This window comes from Brachycentrus maculatus, unplaced genomic scaffold (assembly GCF_059751285.1).
Source record: "Brachycentrus maculatus isolate JH-2025_06_01 unplaced genomic scaffold, ASM5975128v1 h1tg000421l, whole genome shotgun sequence".
Lineage (NCBI taxonomy): Eukaryota > Metazoa > Arthropoda > Insecta > Trichoptera > Brachycentridae > Brachycentrus > Brachycentrus maculatus.
This window is the reverse complement of record NW_028281169.1, coordinates 279,660-300,348: the sequence shown is the minus strand read 5'-3', so window position 1 is coordinate 300,348 and position 20,689 is coordinate 279,660. Positions and strand designations below refer to the sequence as shown.

At 35.4% G+C, this 20,689-nt stretch overlaps 1 protein-coding gene across 1 annotated transcript in view; it reads left to right on the top strand.

Moving 5' to 3' along the window:
* The first annotated feature begins 213 nt into the window (after nucleotides 1-213).
* The window catches only part of LOC148302676 (E3 ubiquitin-protein ligase AMFR-like), a 45,304-nt gene continuing 24,828 nt past the window's right edge, over nucleotides 214-20,689 (top strand). Inside the window, exon 1 of the mRNA XM_088271192.1 lies at nucleotides 214-647. Within this exon, the coding sequence (XP_088127318.1) occupies nucleotides 366-647 (282 nt within the window). The 5' untranslated portion in view covers nucleotides 214-365. The remainder of the gene's footprint in view (nucleotides 648-20,689) is intronic.

Below are 20,689 nucleotides of genomic sequence, written 5' to 3'. Positions count from 1 at the left end.
GAGCGCAGCTACTCAAAGCTTAGATATTCTGACAACTATACGTTCAAAAAGAGAAAGAGCATATTTCGTAGCGCGCCGTCTTTTTTTCACATTAAGGTTTTATTTGAATGTGACTCATGTTTGCTTAGCTTGCGGTCTATACAGTCTATAGTAGCGAGGTAGCGAGCAGCGCGTAGCGAGCGAATCGAAACAATCTCAAATCTCACAAACGTCAGATGTTATTCGTCGCGGGCTTGTTCTAGTCATTGTTTAGCGCCTTCCTGCAGTTTGTGAATTCGCCGGGATATGAAAATTTGCGCCGAATGGTAAACAGTGCACTGTTATGATCGTATAGTGATAACGTGTGTGATTTAAAATTCGCCAAGATGCCCGTGTCAGTTTTGGACCGGATTCCTTTGCCAAATTTGCAGATCTATTCGGTTCTCAGTGTGCTTCTCCTGTCTGCGTCGGTTTATCATGCGGTTAACGTGACCAATGATCCAGATTGGAAGTCGACCATAACCCATATGGTAGAAGGGAAGGGAAGCGACCTATCCCTTCTTCTGCAGAGGTCTACCATGGACCTTTCTCCCAACGAAACCAGGACCTTCCAACATCAGCTCGCCGATGTGACCAGCTTTATGATCCAAGAGCCTTTCTGCATATGGGTCAGTACTAGGCCAATTTCTTATTCGTTTCATTTTTTTAAATCTCGTCTAGCACGTTGAAAAGAAAATTAACCTTAAGCGTAACGCGTATTGTAAAATTAGGTGGGTTCCTTTATCAGAAAGATCAATCGGTGCATTAGAAAATATGCGTTAACTGCACAAATTTAATATGTATTTATTTATTGTTGCGATGAATTACATATTACCATATATAATTCATTAGGCATAGCCTATGTTGAACCGAAATACAAAATATTTACAGTTACCTAAAATACATAAAATTACATTATGCATAAAAATTACAAATCTAAGCACATAATAAAAAATCAATATAGAAATAGATTAATAATAAATATCAATTCGGTAGGATTTTATTTTATTAATTTCAAGGTACAAAATAACAGTACGGATATTTAATTTATAGCGTAAAACTTGGTATATGAATTATTATTATACATATGTATACCATTTTTATTATTTCATTTCCATTATAAACAAATATTTGAGAGCTTACAAAACAATATGTACAATACAATACCAGGAATAAGCATTGCAGAACCTAATGTGCCACAGGATGTCTTTATTATTATTATTATTATTATTTAAATGCGTATGTTGTGTTAGATATGATAATGATAATAAATAATAAAAAAATAAAAACAAAAAATATGCGATAAAAAGTACCGTATTACGTTTTATCACATATATGTTTTAAACCTGGTGTTTTATCTCCACAAAATGTTATTTCATAATACATAAATTGAGATTCTATCAATTAATAATTAATGATCGCTTTATTGTTTAAAAAATCTGTAAATATATCCAGCATATGTCGGTGAAACAGATGTTTGCGCCGAATGTTTTCGCCATGATATAAAAATATAAACACTTGTTCTAGGTAGGTACTCGCTTAGTTGATTGAAATTATAAAAATCAATATTCTGTTAGCTGGTTTGATGATTCTCTTTCGCTGCGAAACAGCTGTATTAATGACGTGATAATTGCCAACTTGTTGAATTACATTTTTTTTCGGTATCAGGGATTTTCCGCCATCTTCTTCTTTCACCTTATTCGCACCCAAATGGTGCATAGGCCACTGCGTCGGACCGACGCGGTGTTAACTTGACCGTAATTCATTCGCAAGCAGGGGGATCAGTCCTGCACTCCAGATTGGAGGGTACTGGAATATGTTTGATAGGTTACTGATGACGTAAGTGTAGGAGCTCACGGTGAAGGACATAACTGCTATATGGGAAAGGAAAGGTAGTTTCAATAGCATGTAGGAAAAGAATAATAGACTGCTATTTGTACCTTGAATTAGTTCAATATGGAACCAAAATTTATATAAATTATCATGGTTTCATTCCTCATCATTCCAATAAGATTTCGACTTATTTTCTTCGAAATATGTCCCCTTTTTTGAGGCTTTGTCCGGTCCGGAGAAAAGTGGACGTATCGTTGTCAGTTTATTGATTCATTAGAAGTTCATCCTATTTGATCGTAATAAGTAATTTTCTAAAACGAAGTATTTTTATTATTTGCATCACAAAGAAATAACTCGATATATATTATATAGATTTAACCTGTGAATTTGAGTCACATTTCATTTTCGTTTTCAGGCTTATTTCTCCAAATCGATCCTCCTCTCCTACGATTGTCTCGAAATGCAATTTTACGGAAGGATTCAAAACATGTTTTTATCCGGAATGTTTGTTCTCAGTTACCCAAATTTTCCATCTTAGAAAAAATATCATAATTCTTCTTCTTCTTCTTATGCTTGGTGTAGGCCTTGTAGCCAGTTTTTAAGAGGGATTAACCTTCCGCGATGTTGATTCCCAGCTGTCAATCCATCTCTATGGTGGTCTGCCCGGGAGTTGTCTACTTTCGGTCGGCCGTGCAGTGCGATGTGAGGGAGTCTGGATGGTGCCACATGCCCATACCATCGTCTCCTTCGTTGCCTTTCCCACCTAACGACATCTTCGATCTCGCATATTTCTCTTATCCTGGTGTTCCTTGTTCTACCTCGTAGACTCTTGCCAGATATGCTCCCTGGAGTCTTTATTTCTGACACTCTTAGCGCGATTTTGTTACTGCGGTGTCCGAGTTGCGAGGTTGAAGGGATTCTAGATGTGATTTTGTTTGCGTGGCTGGCGGGCCGTAAGTTGGCCATGTCTGGAGTTTTTTTCAACGCACTTGAAGCTCGTTGTTTTCACATTCAGTAGCTACCCGCTAGTGTATCTATTTTTAGTACCTGTGTATGTATGTAATGAGCAATGTCAACAGCGATTTGACGTAAACACGACGTTATCAGTGCACGTTTAGCGTTATTTTTCAACATTATAATGCTGCAGGTATTTTTATTATTATTATCTATTATTCGAACATTGAAACACGGACAATATAACATAAAAATGTAAACAAATGAATTTTTGTTAAGTATAACATTTTGTAGTTTTCAATTAATTTGGGAAACCAAAATATTGTCAACCTTCGAATGATGTAATTTTTGTTCGCCATTAAATTGTATTAGAGATAGTTCTTCAGTTTTTCAAACCCTCATCCGCACCCCAATGGTCCATAGGGCACTGCATCATATAAACGCAGTGTTATCTTGATTAATTTATTGATTTGGCGTTTAAATTGTAGAACTCCATTTTAATTTATGTATTAATTTTAAATCAAACACAGATTTTTTGAGTCTACTAAGTTGTATTTTATTAACATTCATTTGATAATGCCCTAACAAGGCGAAACAATTGTCACAATATAATTTTTTATGTGTTTTCGTTATTAAAATACAACTTAGTAGACTCAAAAAATCTGTGTTTGATTTAAAATTAATACATAAATTATCTTGATTGTAAACACATGAAGGAACGGTGATCAGCTCTCCGTTTCAGGTACCAGTCCAGGATAGTATTGAGTAAATATTAGTGAAATATTATTTCGTTAAATATTTGTGAAAAAATCACTTATATTTATTTGACCCCCCCCCCCTGAGAATAAAACCCGGGACCTCCAGAATGGTAGCCGAGCGTGCTGACCATTGCACTACGGAGGCGGACAAAATCGAAATAGGGTAGCCAAACTAGCCCGTTTTGAGAACAGATCCAAAAGGTCATTACAAGAAACCATTTGACTCAATCCGCGAGAAATCTTGGTATTTTGCAGATGTGAATACAGATAGAAAGTGCGGTAATTTGTAAGAGAATGTATCGTAAGTAGGAGATTAGAATCTGCAGTTGCGGGTGTCGCGGCTATTCACCACTAGAGTAGGCGAACAGCAAGTACAATGTTCGTCTCTTCAGCCGACAGCCTTTTCCAGTTTCGGCAGCGCGTCAGCGTCAGCATGGCGGCTAATGCCTCGGTGACCCACAAACGTCACTATTCGGCCAAATCTTACGCAATTATTGTTACTGACTCGACGAACTAAAATATTACTTGTTATGCACCCATAACGTACGCTAATTGTATAACATTGGTACATGCTATACGTTGGAAGTATTTTTTAATCAAATTTTTCTACAGACTAGAGGTGCCACCAGTGTGAACAGACGAGCGTGGCGTTTCATCTTCTCTGCCTATCCCTGCTGGGAAACGGCGTAATGGTAGTAGTATGTAGTAGTAATGGCAGTGGTAGTATCAGGTACCCATAAACTCATTTTTTTAAATATTGCAATTGGTAAAATTCTACAGAATATATGTAGATTGGCGGGCTTATCGCTTTGTAAACCAAATTTAGTTTTTATATTATTTTTTGGCATCTCATCAAAGATGAAGAAGTATTCCGTATTCTCTCATACTATCAATCTAACTCATTTTTTTTATTTCGAATCTTTCGAAAGCAATTACGGCCTGTCTTTCATTTTTTTGTGATAGCTTTCATTTTTTTGTATTTAAATGTATGTATAATTAACAAATAAATATTTCAATATAAAAAATTACCTTACTCATAAATGCTAGATTGATCCCCTATGTTAGATCGTAAGCCCTGTAAATGCCCAAAACATCCATATACCATTTCCCATAATTTGCTTCTCTTCTATGAAACACATAATACGAAATAGATTATTTTTTTATCATCAAAGATGAAGAAGAATATGGAAGTCTGGGCATTTACGGGGCTGACGACCGTCATAGGCTGGTTTAAGTGATCACTTTACACACGTGTAACATTCACCAATTCTACCCATCATTGACAACCACACTGCTCAAATTCTTGGAAGTTCTATATATATGAACCAATTTAGAAACCTTATTCTTGAATCACTGGAACTTCACTAGAGACATCTATTAGTGAGATGTTAAGAATCTTTTTACTAAGCGAAAACTCTTATATTAGTATGTGAGGTCCGAATCCTGGATTACAATCACACAGTTGTTTAGTTTTGAAACTTGTTACAAGCAGTTTTAAATTAATATATCATTTTTATATTGTTTCACATTTTCAATAAATTTCGCAACTTAGTTAAAAAATTGCTTACCAAGAGCAGATCTGTCAGAGAGCCTAGATGCTTCTGTATCAGATCTGGGCATACGGTTTGACAGCTTTCAATATAGTTTTAAATTAATCTGCATAGAGTTTTTATTCCTTAAGAATGAATTCAAATCATTCCTCTATGCGACAAAGAGTCCCCCAGGACTTCACCGCTGCGGTGAATGGTGGATTTAGTTTAAAAAATAAGTTTTAAATTAGTAAACAGACACTGCTTGTATCTGCTTACTAATTTATTATAATAAATGAGAAGAAAAGATAAGCAAGAAAGCCATGGGGTAGTAAGGAGTTGGGGGGGATGCTGGCGAGGTTCCAAGGAACGGATCAACCCTTCCTGGTGGACATTTAGGTTTCGAGGCCAGATATTGTTTTCAAATAACCTTGAAAGTCGTCAGAGATGTTCATTCTTCGCGTGGAGAAGTAATTTATTCCATAGTCAGATAGGACGGTACGGGAATTACTGAAGAATGTTGCGCTTTGTCAAGAAATGGAATAATTTTCTCCCTAGAAAATAGACTTCTAGGGAGAAAATTATCCCATTCCATATACATGTATTTTGGTATCCTATAAATTAATATTGTTAGTGAATGAAATACAAATAGCTTGATTATAATACTCTTTAATATAAAACCATTATTTTTCAGATTCCATTTTATTTGGGTCGAAATTTTAAAGATATTCGAGACAAAATATAATATAGGTATTTGTAATTATTTTTTAATATATTTTCATTAGTTTAAGAAATAAGTTACCCACCTCCAAATGATGGACGCACCGAACGTCGTAAACAAAACAAGTGTGAATGACGCAAGTCATAATTACCCAGGAAAACGATATTAGCATTTTTTTGTCGCTTATTGAGATCAACAAATTCTCAGTAGACGATTTCGTCAAAACGTTGTTACTTCCACGTAAAGTAACGTATGTACAATATACCCATTTTATATAGGTCAGACTTTCTCTATCAGTAAATATATGTAATTCGTCATTATTAATTGTTAAACTGTTGCTTGAGGATTGCAGGCAACATTTGACGTGAGTGATGTTGCAACTACCTTCACGCTTTGTCCATTAACAGATTTTCGGACAGACCGTTTCCACCATTAGATCTAATTCCATGTGTCCAACGAACATCAAAAGATAACGAACAGACAAGTACTTTAAATTATTTTCGCACGAGTTTTTTTAATGAGGAAGTACTTACTCGACTATTTCAAAAGTCGTCTCGTTGGAAGAAATGTTTTGTGATGTGGAATTGCAATTGCAATACTGACAAAACACTGAAATACTCGCGCAATGTGTGTGTTATTATTTTCAAGTCATACGTATGTTATGAAATTGGAAAGATACCACATATTCTTATACCCAGAGGCCGCATGCACACCGAATATATTTTTTAAATTATTTTTTCATATACATATGGTATTTGTTTGCGGATGTATTCGACTACAAATGATATGAATATCGTATCGACTGTTCCCACTTGGCAGGCTGCTCCTGACCACGTGACTTGTATACCATCATTAATGAAGATATATAGTTTTACTCGCTGAAAATATCATCCACACGCGATACCGATGCTAAACATTGCGAAAATTGAATGTACAACGATAGATTGAAGGCAAGTGACATTAGAGGGCTGTTTCTTAAAAAACGTTTTTGGTTATGTTAAAAATAATGGTTCACAACTTAGTCTACGACTCGCAGTGTGTGAACGCACTGTGAACAGGCACATTGCCGAATTATTTATTTATTTTTAAAAGGAATAACCCGCAATGCTTCTATTTTAGAGGCTTGTCTGCAGGTAGGATGGTGAGGATAGGGAAGGTAGATGTGAAAAATACATAACAAACACCCAGACCAATTGAAAATAAATATATCTCAATTTCATTTTGCAATTGGCGGGAATCGAACCCGCGATGCCAGTTTTGCAGTTGAGCGCCTATCCAACTCCGCCACAGCGCCCGTCATTTAAGCATTATCTTTCTACATTTCAATTAAGCATTTAAGCATCTCCGTGAAGCTTTACCCCCGTTAACCCTTTTCGATGATTTTAGTATAATGTCTTGTATAATATATTTATTAAAAAAATATATTGGATTGTGAAGTGACATTCGTAAGTATAATGCTGACCTCGGCTAAAGAGCAACGCGCTAGGAAGTCGACGCCGGTAAGTGCACTTGTGTCCACATGCAAAGGTTGCTGGATCGACGCCAGAGCAGATACAATATACATTTAGTAATACTATACGTCATCGCTGTGACCTTGAACGTGGTTGATAATTAATCCATTTTATAAATAAAATCGCACCGTTAATTTTGGTTTGCATGGTTCAACACTTGGATTTTGAAGCTGAAGCGGTGTTTACTTTGTAGAATACTGATGTCAAATATTTGATATCGATATCTGTTGGCTTGTGTGGACGATCAGATTTTGTAAGGGGCTGCTAGATAAGTAGTAGGTATTTTTGTCTAGAGATGACGGAGACTTCGGTTTGCCGTATTAGTTTTAACTGCGGCGCCATCTATTATGGTCGCAAATATTATTGCTATTTCACTATTTTTCACCTAATAGTCCATGGGGCATTATACCAGAATAATGCAACGTTGTTTTAATAAATTACTTTACGTCTCAAGTGCCAGTTTGGGGTAACTGTACCCAAGGACACCGTAATTAAACGTGCTAATGACTGAAGAGATGAGAATACACATATAGTTGGTTGAAGTCTCCATTACGTTGTAAGGAGTGGAAATGTAGACATGAGAACATAGGAAAGGAATTGGGTGATATGTTCGTAATGGTTGGAGGCGGATGCTCTCTTTTCTTCAGCTGCAAGACGTAAAAAGCTCTCCATCTTCCAGAAAATGGAGAGACTCCAAAACATGCAGAAATAGGGTTCTTCTGGCATATTACCGGAAGAATGAGAAGTGCCTCGAGGAGGTGGTAGTGACTGTGACAATTGAAGAAAATAATAAAGATGATGGTCTCCTACAAGTAGAGGATTTGACGGGGCCCTCAGTAAGCGCTACCTTTAACTTCCAACATGTCCACAACCGCGGGGTTGCTGTACAATACCGTATGACGTCCCAGGAGACCACGATGCAAGGTTTTGAGAAAGACATCAGAAGAACCTCTACATTCTCCAGTACAACCACTTAGCATTATTTTTCGGATACATGCACCGTTTAATTTAATGGTCCTGTCAGTTATTGGAGCATTTCAACCCGGTAAGAGCCTCCATCTCTGTGTAAAAACGTTGGTTCAAAGACATGCATAATATATTCAAACTTTTGAGTGACTGCTAACATTTATGGAAATTTTATTTATAGAAGTCTGTCTGTCTGTCTGTCTGTCTGCGTGGCGGGTCTGGAAATTATTCATCTTTTTCAAAAGTTTTGTCTCGGTGCCATGTTGTGATATATGGATAATTTCTTCAACAAATGTAACATATAATCTCTTTTTTTAACGTCCTCTTAGAAATCAGTTATGTAAACTTCGTGTTGCGACAGATATAATCTAGTTGACATCCATTATTTATCAACGGCGATTTCAGACGTCAGATTGATAAAGCTTATTTGGGAGAATAAAATTGATTTCAGCGATCTAAGCAGACGATACAAGGAGGTGGCTCTTCAATCAATTTGTTTATAAATTCTTTTGGTGCGAGTAAAAAAAGAACGATATTTCGATGATACTTTTAAAGTTATAATTGATGTAAACTTTTTGACATAATTCAACATTTTATCGCGGTCGATTGTTTTTTATGAATACTTTTTCAGCACTATCCTCTATGTATACGTCGGCAATAGTCGACCGTTCTGCTCGCACACTTAATTGTTTTGTATGCTACCTTGTTAATTGTGATTATTTTATTTGAATGGATAATTTTTGATAATTCGTGTTGTGCCTTTATGTGGGGAATACGGGTACTTTTTTCTGGTTTGCCTACTAGGCCGACTTGGGACGAAAATGACAAATAATATTATTGATATTTCAGATTTTCATGAAAATAAACTAAAATCACAAATTTTACTAGTGAAAATAGCCGTATCTCGCTATAGCGTAAGCTCGGTAAACACCCTTTCGTGAAAGTCTGTCAGACTTGAAGTTTTCTCGCTCGTGGAATCTGGGTCTTAATCTACTTTTTTGTCGCAACGGGTTTGCTTTTTGTCTGACCCGTTTTTGCTCGGATTTTTGCAATGTAGGCGTTTGGTTTAAAGTTTAAACACAACGCGACAGTTTGCGTGTTCCAACGTACCAAAAATCCAGTCCGAACCGATAGAAGGTCGTTCGTTTGTATACCATTTGCGTAATTGACTATAACAACAGATCATATATTATAATCGAGACATGCAATACTACCGTATAGCAGGTACTTATACGAGTATAAACGCAAGAATTGATAGGTTACCGACTCCATATACTCGTACTCGATGTAGAAACGTTAAAAGCAGCAAATACATTAATAATTTCATTTAATTTATTAACGGTTCTTGATGTAACTCCGTCACTAATATGATTTTTTGCTTCGATTTTCTTAAATGGGGCAAAAGTAAAAGAAAAAAATACCAAGTATTTGGTCGGCAGATTATATTTCTATCTGTTATGTTACACCATAATGTTGATCTATGTACGTTTCTTGTTGTATTACACTGCTTGATAGCTTTTTATAGAATTAATTGATGTGGCATTGAGTGTATACCTTTACAATTTCATATTTTATGATCTTTGTAAAATTTCATCACTTGTATGATTTTCCACGTGGATTATCGGCCAAGTTCACCGCAATCGTGAAACATTGTGAAGAAACGATGCCGCAATTTTATGTAATAATTTAATAACCTAATTCGAGCTATTTTAGAAAGTCCATAATGAATTCGTTTCAATAATATGCATTCCAATACAAAAAATACTAAATCAATTATTATTACAGCTCTCGTTTGCCCGAGAATGATTTAAAAATTGATATTTTCGACCACCATCATCTGTGCATCCTTACCCACATTAGTGTATCCGCAGATGTTGGATGAGAAAATTATTTTTATGGCGGGATTATCAATAGCCTGCAACTTAATTTTCTTTAAACCCAGATAACATTAAACGTAATTGGATTTTTTTCAACAAACATCGTTTTTGTATTCAAAAAATGAGTTTTTCTTCGAAATAAATACATACTTATATGGTTTTGAAATTAAAATAGTTATTGAAAGGTTAGGAGTTATGGTACAAAAATCGTTAAAAATATCTTTCGCCAAATTCCAAAATAAGTTCTTTGAAAAATGTTCGTGGATAACACGTGTGGCTTCTCGCGCAGAGGTCAGGTACTATGTGTATTTGTGAGAGTACATCCTTATTATGATAATACATAGAATCATATAAGTACATATAAATTACTGTAGGTACAGTTCCCATTAGATAGAGTGACACAATATGTTAGCCGATTCTAGAACGACACAGAGAGATAGTAGTAGCGAGTGTGCCGGAGCATTCTGGCAATCGCCCCCTGAGCCACGAGGAACTGGATGAAGAAGGCTTCCGTAACAGGGTCAGTGGGATGGGATAGTATCACTTTCTACAGGTCGACCGTCGCTGTACCAGTAACTCGCCACTCGCCACTCGCCACTGCACTGGCCACTGGCGGGTAAGTGTATCGCGTAACACTCGCGCCTAACGGATTAACCGGTTTCGGAACCGGGACCTTTACGCGCCGGGATCTTCAACTCTAGTTTTTAAAAGTTTTAATTAAAATAATAATGTTTTATGTTTGTTTGATATATGTTTTTTAAATATGTAATTTTCTAACGAAACATATATATCGTAGTCGTACAGGAGAAAGTGACCAACTAACAAAACGTAAAATGTTCAGGAGGGACATTTAAGTCACTTTTGCTTGGCAAGAAAATAAACATCAATGCAGTTAGTAATTTTTAACAAGTCAATATATTATACTTCCATGTTTAAAATCCTTTGGGATTTTTTTCAGGGCAATATTAAGCTAGTAAGATATCAAATAGTCAATGATCACGTTTTTGTAAAAAAAATGCACTTGGTCACTTTCTCCTGTATGACTACGATATGTTTTAGAGTTCCCAGCCGCATTTATACGGCAACTGACACATTAACGCTTACCACGATTAGAACAAACTCTTAACAAAGTTCCCATATTCATCCTTCATTAAAATCGGTTAACGATGAATATGGGGATTTTGATGTTCAACTCGACATTGTCAGCGCTGCAGATCACTAACACTGTAAGTCGACATTGATATCGCGGTGTATCCCTCATTTCATACAATTTGTCTTCTACTTGAGCTTTTATATCTCCCCTTTCCTCCTGTTCCTCCCTCTTTCGGGTATTTTCACAAATTTACAATTGTGAAATTTCGTAATTGGAATGGTATAAGCACTTATTTTGTAATACTCGTATATGTCAATTACTCGATCTATCTGTTCTGTAAAATTCCCAAATAAAATAAAATAAAAATATTTATGTGTATGTGTGAATTTAATTCGTTAATTTAGATTTACGCAGCGCAGCCTCCAAACAAGTTCGGTTTTGAAAGACACGTGAATTTACGAAAGGGTGAATTTGTTGGATTTGCATAAACGCTTTAAATTATTCTCATCGCCCCGAAATAAACCCGGTTTTGTGGCGCCTAGTGTCAACACGTGTATCGCTTTAACCCCGTGGAGACACTACCTACTGCCTCCTCCTATTTATCACGCAAATGGAAATACGCATCCGCAAATAAATTTGCTAACCATTTACGACTAGTTTAAATTGTCTGTCTGTTTTCCATGCGATGTATTGTAGAATATTGTACAATAACTTTTTATTTATTGTTTCGCCATTAAATTTGTGGTAAGACATGATGAAATTGTAAATGAAAACACTTGTTATTTACCACCTGAGTTATATTTATTTTAACGACTAGTTTCGGAAGCTACAGATGCTTTCATCTTCATTTTATATTCAGACCGGAACATGCTAGCATCTGTAGCTTACGAATCTTCTCATTAAAATAAATAAAACTCAATTGGTAAAAAACAAGTATGTATTTTCGTTTACAAATATAATAACTATGTTGTTTTTTCCATATTTGACCAGCGAACGGGTTTCGTCGTTACCGACATCATCAGACTAGTGGGAGGCTAGATAAAATTCTATGTCATATACACAACAAGGCAGGGGATGAAAACCATGATTTTATGTATTTTTTTCTGACACAATCATTTTTTAAAATTTAATTTAATGAATTTAAGTATTGTATTATAATAATAATTACATGTAAGTTATGATAATGGTTTTAAGTATGATTTGATAAAATTTTATTTTAGAAATGGATTTTTTGTGTATATTGAAATAATATGTGGGTGAATCACATTAGGATGTATTGTATGTATTAGAGAGCTTGGTAGGACGGTGAATAAAATAAAAATATAAGATAAACATCAATTTTTAAATCGAATTGATAAACCCGGACAACATTGGCACATTGACTTTGATCTGTACCAAGATACTGAGCTTTATTTCAGTAATGATTATGACGTCTCACTCTCTTTCATGTTATTATAATACGAAATAAAAGAGATAGAATATGAATTGGCACACAATATTCGAATATAATAAAAAAAATGATAATTCTCATTTTTGTTTTGAATATTGAAAGCATTTACTTTGTGGATCATATTGATATATTATTTCGAGAAATAAAAATACTTTGTGTTCTGATCCACTCACATTTTTATTAACCAACTAGTTTCGGCAACAACCTGTTGCTGTTGTACTATTAGTAATAAATTAAACCCTGAAGAGGGCAACAGGTTGTTGCCGAAACTAGTTGGTTAATAAAAATGTGAGTGGATCAGAACACAAAGTATTTTTATTTCTCGAAATAATATATTCTCATTTTTCCTTACTTTTTAAAAATATATATATAGGTATTTAACTAATTGGAAAGTGGGAAGAAAGTAAACAATTTAGAAAAGATGACTTATTTGCGGATATTCGCGGGTATTTCCCATATTGTTTTGCGGTCTGACTTTAAGAAGCATCGTTGTTTTCTATGGAATTAGCAATTAAATGCGTCATTATTCACGGTTCCAAAGGCAAGTGAATGTTTTGACTATGTAGTATAACTGACTTTTATTCGGTAAAAAAAAAACTTATATTGATTTGACAATATGGATCAATGAAATAAAGGGAAGATAATTTACACTTTACCTCTGGATTTTTATTTCTTATAACATTATCATGATGACATCGATCCATATTGTCAAGGTAACCTGTTAACAAAAATCAAATAAAGCTATGTTACCTCCCTTTGGATTGGCGCCCTGGGATTCGTCCAACAGGTAGCCTGAATCATTGTTCCTGTGCGTGTGTGCCGCGGCACACTGGTGTGCCGTGGTGATTAGTTGGTGTGCCGCGGAAAAAGGCTAGTTTTGTGAAGATATTAAATAAACTTTGTTTTGATATTATATGTTTTCGCGTTATATTTTGATAATAAATCAATAGTCCGCCTCCGTAGTGTAATGGTCATCGCGCTCGGCTACCGTTCTGGAGGTCCCGGTTCGATTCCCAGAGGGCGGTCTGATAAATATAAGTGATTTTTTCAGTCTAATATTTATTCAATATTACCCTGGACTGGTACCTGAAGCGGAGGGCTGATCACCTTTCCTTCATGTGTTAACGATTAAAATAACACTGCGTTTATATGATGCAGTGCCCTATGCACCACTGGGGTGCGGATAAGGGTTCGAATGAATAAATCAATATTAACTAGAATAAAAATCTTAGGTATACCTCTGAAATTTCTTAATTTGGCAGATGTACTTTGAACAGAAAAAGTTTGCGGAACACTGGCCTAAATAATGCGGGCCCTACGTACAATATTTTGGTTATAGGCGCCTGTTTCTACTGCAACTAACTCGTCGAATTGTTTACTAGCCATTTTAAATATTTTATTTGAATGTTGTATAGACAGAATAAACCAGTTTATTTGCAAAATGTGATGCCCTCATTATGTAGTAGGTACCTACCCAGTCTACCCAATTTCTATCTACTAGCTATCATATAATCTACTCAATATCTATCTAATACTCAATTTCTATCTATTTAATATTATACATCCGCTTAATGTACTGTTCAACTCGTTATACTATCATTCGTGAGGTTCTCGGTTCGATCCCCGGATCGCAATAAATAAACCTTAATCAACCTTAAAAGCAGAGGAAGACCGAGAAAAACATGGCACGATCAGGTATGCCAAATACTTGAAAGTGGTCAGGTTAGGAGTTGTAACAATCGGCGAGTATGTATGAGGAGATGCATGAACGTGGAAGAGGCGAAGAATGTTTGCAAGGACAGAGTGGTGTGGCGCTCTATTCTCTCTGCCTACCCCTGCCGGGGAAGCGGCGTGATGGTTAGTTAGTTATTTAGTTAGTTAGTTTAATCAACCTTTAAAAAATTCGGAATTTCCAGATGCTTGACACTATCTTTTATGATAAAAATGTTAATTTGTGTCATATTCGGTTGACCCTCTGGGCTAAAAAATACAAAACATACACTTTAAGGGGATATTCGCAAACACAGAATTCATTCCGCCGGAGACCACCGAAAGGTCACATGTCTGTTCACGCTCGATTTTTTTAAAGAATGTTTATTGGATATTTTTTTTGTTTTTTAGAACATACTTATGTAGAAAAAATATTTTCATAAATTTTTTTAACTCCTTACCCTTCAATAACTCTTTTCTTGTCAAAACTATATAATTGTTTCGAATATTTATTTAATTTTTTCAATGCTGAACGTTGTTTTAGGAAAAAAATGTATTACGTTAAATGTTACTTGGATATAGAGAAAATTATGTTACGACTTGAATACTGGGCCTCAAACAAGACGCATTTAAACTTGTATTTAATTTATTTTTATATGAATTTAAATGATGTTTAGTTTACCTGTAAGTATTTTGTTGGTTATGTTGCGTGTTGAGTTAAGTTCCTCCTATCGAAGTATCGTAGGTACCTACCTACTTACTGAAATAAGTTACATTATCAATGGGCCATAAACATTTTCGTAAGTGGGCACTTATTGGGCAAATTAACTTTTATGCCCTAAATTAAGTGTTTCCTATATTATATACATATAATCATTGAAATAAACACTAGACGCTGTGTGCCAACACCATTTCCTTGTATACCTACTCGCATATTCCTGACTCCGGTTTTGTAAAAGGAAGAGGAACACGAGAGCAGATCCTCAGCATCCGCCAAGTGATTGAAAAAAGTCGAGATTTCCGACGCCAACAGTTTTATGTTTTATTGATTACAAGAAAGCTTTTGATTGCGTGAAGTGGGAACATCTGTGGAAAGTACCTACTCGTGGAGATGGGAGTCTCATCCCATTTGATAAAACTCATCCATGGACTTTACGCCCAAAGTAAGGCAATCGTAATATCAATGGCATAAATACAAAGTTTCACTGAGAAAGGTATGTATACAACATTTTGAGTGTGTCCAAATACTTGTTCACAAAATCTGGATTATCTCCAATTACAGGAGTTATTTTCATATTATTTTTTGACATCTCATCAAAGATGAAGAAGAATATGGAAGTCTGTTCATTTACGGGGCTGACGACCGTCATAGGCTGGTTTAAGTGATCACTTTACACACGTGTAACATTCACCAATTCTACCCATTATTGACAACCACACTACTCAAATTCTTGGATGTTCTGTATATATGAACCAATTTAGAAACTGTTCTTGAATCACTAGAACTTCACTAGAGACATCTATTGGTGAGATGTAAAAAAAAATATATGAGAAAGGTGTAATTGAAACGTAATATCGAAACTGAGAAAAAGAGGATTGACACGATCTTACTCTGAGACTTTGTATCATTTGGTGAATTAAGTTATTTTTTATTATGTATGCATGTGGAAAAATACAATTTATCGCACGTCAGCGGCGTTTGATGTGACGCGTGCGGCTCCTAGTCGGGGGAGGGGGCGGATTTATCAGCTCGGTTCGCAACTTGTAATTCCATTAAAGAGAAGCACTATGGTAACAACTGAATTGAAACGCATTATGTGACGTCATTGGTATTACATTAACTTTTTTTTAAATAACTTTTTGCACGACGTGCCTGTACATTGGCAGGCTTATGAAGCATTATCATCCGACCAAACAAAAACGCTGGTGATGGTTGTCGAGGTTCAAAGCTCCTACAGGTGTTTGAAATTAATGGGCAGACAGGGCCTGTATTCATAATCGAGAAATGTAAGAATACATGAAACATGAGATAAAGGAGAAAGTGCTTTAAATAATAATAAGATTTATTACTTTTTATCAACTTTTTTCGATTTCTGACATGTTACATAAAAAAATAACACAATAAGAAAAATTACAGATAACGTTGCTTGTCTTTATGCTAAACGTTTTTTGAGCTCCTATGTATGAATATGAAAGAGGCGAAGATTGTTTGCAAAACAGATTGGTGTGGCGTGAGGATCTTCTAGGGAGAACTATCGGTTTAATGAGACGGAAGGGAGAGCTGGGAATTGGGCATTGTATTTGAATTCCTCCCCTCACTCTATGAGGGGACATTCTGGCAATCTTCGATGATAATATTTTTGCAGGGGGCGCTAGGCCAAAAAACGGTCGGGAACCTGTCGGTTAGATCAGTGTTCCGCAAACTTTTTCTATTCAAGGTACACCTACCAAACCTAAGAAATTTCAGAGGTGCATATTTACCATATTATGGTAACATATTTAACATATTATGTTTAATACGAAATGTGAGCCTACTTAACAGAGCACATGCAATAAAAATTTGGAGCAATTGTGTTATTTTCACAAAACTAGACGTTTTTTCCGCGGCACACCAACTAATCACCACGGTACACCAGTGTGCCGCGGCACACGTGCGGCGGAACAATGGGTTAGATGAACGCTATTTGTTTAGCGTTTTTACTTGCAACATTTTTTCTCATAAAAATGTTGCAATGACCTTGTGGACTAGTATTTCACAGCACACAGCTCGCCTCCTACGTACACATGAGCGTTCTAATCCCCCATCCAATAATAATTTGTATGGTCTAGTAAATCCGGCGGTCGATTACAATGGATAGATAACGCATTAACTACGGAGTGTTAACAAATTCATTTACAACATTTTGAGTGTGTCCAAATACTTGTTCACAAAATCTGGATTATCTCCATTTACAGGAGTTATTTTCTTATTATTTTTTTGATATCTCATCAAAGATGAAGAAGAATATGGAATGTTTTGAATATTGAAAGCATTAACTTTGTGGATCATATTGATATATTATTTCGAGAAATAAAAATACTTTGTGTTTTGATCCACTCACATTTTTATTAACCAACTAGTTTCGGCAACAACCTGTTGCCCTCTTCAGGGTTTAATTTACGACCGATGTACACGCTTTATACACGTGTAATATTCACCAATTCTACCCATTATTGACAACCACACTAATAAAATTCTTGGAAGTTATATATATATATATATATATATATATATATATATATATATATATATATATATATATATATATATATATATATATATATATATATATATATATATATATATATATATTCTTCTTCTCCGTCTTAATCCTCATTGCTGAGGGTTGTGACCCTTGCAGAAGCTGCCTTAATTTGATCGGTCCATCGTGTGGGGATCTTCCTCTCCCTCTCTTTCCCTCCAGGCTACCGATCACAACTAGGCGTTCCAGGCTATCCTCGTTGCCACGCGCAACGTGTCCAAAGAACTGGATATATATATATATATATATATATATATATATATATATATATATATATATATATATATATATATATATATATATATATATATATATATATATATATATATATATATATATATATATATATATATATATATATATATATATATATATATATATATATATATATATATATATATATATATATATATATATATATATATATATATATATATATATATATATATATATATATATATCAACCAATTTTGAAACATTTCTCTTGAATCACTAGAACTTCACTAAAGACATCTATTGGTGAGATGAAAAGAAAATTCACGTGTGAATTTCTGTCGTCTTGGGATTTTGAAACCGTATATCGATCCGTATTGTCAAAGTCGTCAGGTTAGAGTTGACAACTTGTTTTATTTTTTATTATTTTACCCACCGCATAGGATCGATGCGGTGTTAACCTGATTGTTTGAATTAAGGCGCGGTGATCAGTCCACGCTCCAGATCCGAGAGAGGATTGGTTATATTTGAAGATATACAGTTAATGTAAGTTAAGGCGCAACATACGATAAATCGCAACTTAATTTTCGTTAAAACCAGGACATTTGACGTAATTGTTTTTTTCTTCTTCTTCTAAAAACACCTTTGTTGATTATAAAAAAGGTTTTTCTTCGAAATAAATACATGTTTTCAAAAAGCAAAGAGTTATTTACAACTTTTAAAAATGTGTCCAAATACTTGTTCACAAAATCTGGATTATCTCCAATTACAGGAGTTATTTTCATATAATTTTTTGACATCTCATCATCATAGGCTGGTCTATGACGGTCGTCAGCCTCGTGAATGCCCAGACTTCCATATTCTTCTTCGTCTTTGATGAGATTTCAAAAAATATAATAATTATTGTTTATTTTATATATATATTAAACTCTTCATTTATTTACTTTCATTTATAAAGAGTCCATTGAAGTTTTGCTCGTAAATTAAGTTAGTCAAACTTGTAAGCCTATATTTAATATTGTTTCAATTACTCAACCTATTTATGTGGCCCCCTACATGATTAAAAAAAAAAACAAATTCGACCCACTTGCGAAAAAGTTTCGCCATACCCGGTGCAGTGTTTCCTCTTCAGTTTGCCTACCTTGGACGAGGTCCCAGGTTGATTCCTAGGAGGGTCAAAATAAGTATGCGTAATGTTATTTTTTAATTTTAATACGAATCTAATATAACTCTCAGTCGTTTGTTATTTATTTGAAATATTTTGTACATAATATAATGTACTACAATATGAAGCAATATATATCAGTCGCTTATAATTTTACCTACCTAGTTACAATTTAAACATATTTTTAGTCCAAGTACCTACTTATGTTGTATCTCGTATCGATCGCTTGACGTGGCCCATCCCGTCCGCTACACGTAGGTACCTACCTACCTACCTACCTACCTACCTACCTACACCGTGAACCCTATATACTTACGTAGGCATCTACACCGTGAACGTATACGTACCTACGTAGGTACCAGCATAATAAATAGGCAGCCACATAGCTTTATTATTATTTTTTCTAACAAATAACGACACGCTTTCGATTAACGATTTTCTTTGTTCGGTTTACGTTTATGTTTTTGAGGGGTGTCGTTATATACCCATTCCAATAAAATAGCGGGACTATTCTGTAACATTCGGTTATAGGTTTTATGATTTTGCGAATTAATACATCAGACCATTGAGTTTTGAATTTCTCCAATAAAAAAATGGTACTTGTCTAAACATACCTAGTGCGAAAATACTCTTATTCTTCTAGCTTTTATCACCATCAAAAGATGCATATGCCATTGCATCAGGTTGTCTTTAATTCACGAATTCAGGGTCACCAGTCCTGGGTAACGTGTTAAATATTTGGGTGATCGCTTGTTTCAATTTCGACCGCCCCAGCAATCCACTCATTAATGGTAATTAAACGAGCTAATCACTGTATTACCGAGGCGAAAAGTTGTACCCTTGATCTACGTAAATTGCACGGATCGATCAGTACCACACGCCTACACCAACTAATACACATTTACGCTGAGTAATGAGTGTCTTAATAAGAACTCGTAAGGTCTGGAAATCTAGAATGTGCGCACTCCACTTCGTTCGCCAATTCAACTTTTCTTATCATCTATTCTGAATTTTTTGTAATCTTATGTTAGTTTATCGATTTACGGATGAGAAGATCGTCGTAAATCCCGAAAAATTTAGGAGATAGAACTATCACCTAGGAAAGGAGAGTCGGAACGTCGGATACGCACCTTCTTCGAGTTATTGTGATGTGGAAGTTTGAGGGAAGGAGAGTAAAAAGAAGAAGAATTTTAAGGCCCGGAAATATCAAGGAGGGAAGCTGGTCGTAGCTAGTAACATGACAGTTGAGGGTAAGAGAGCAAGAGGGCGGTAGTTGATGTGGTCCTCTTCACAGCTGCCTTCAATTTGGGAGTGTGGGGGAACTTTCTAGAATCGAAAGGAATGGAGGTGAATCATACACCTAGTCTTTGACACCCCAGGAGACGTTCGGCCTTGACCAAGACGATGAAGAAGAGAATAAGAAAGAAAACTAATCGTCGACGCCTGAGATCTGTTTGCAGAGCCAAATGGCCGATCTTCAGTAGTAGACAATCTCTGTTTGGAGGGACATATGGAAACGTTCGTCCGACGAATGACTGAAGAACTGACGGCACGCGCGTCTACTGGAGGTCTCGGTGTTGTCCGCCGAT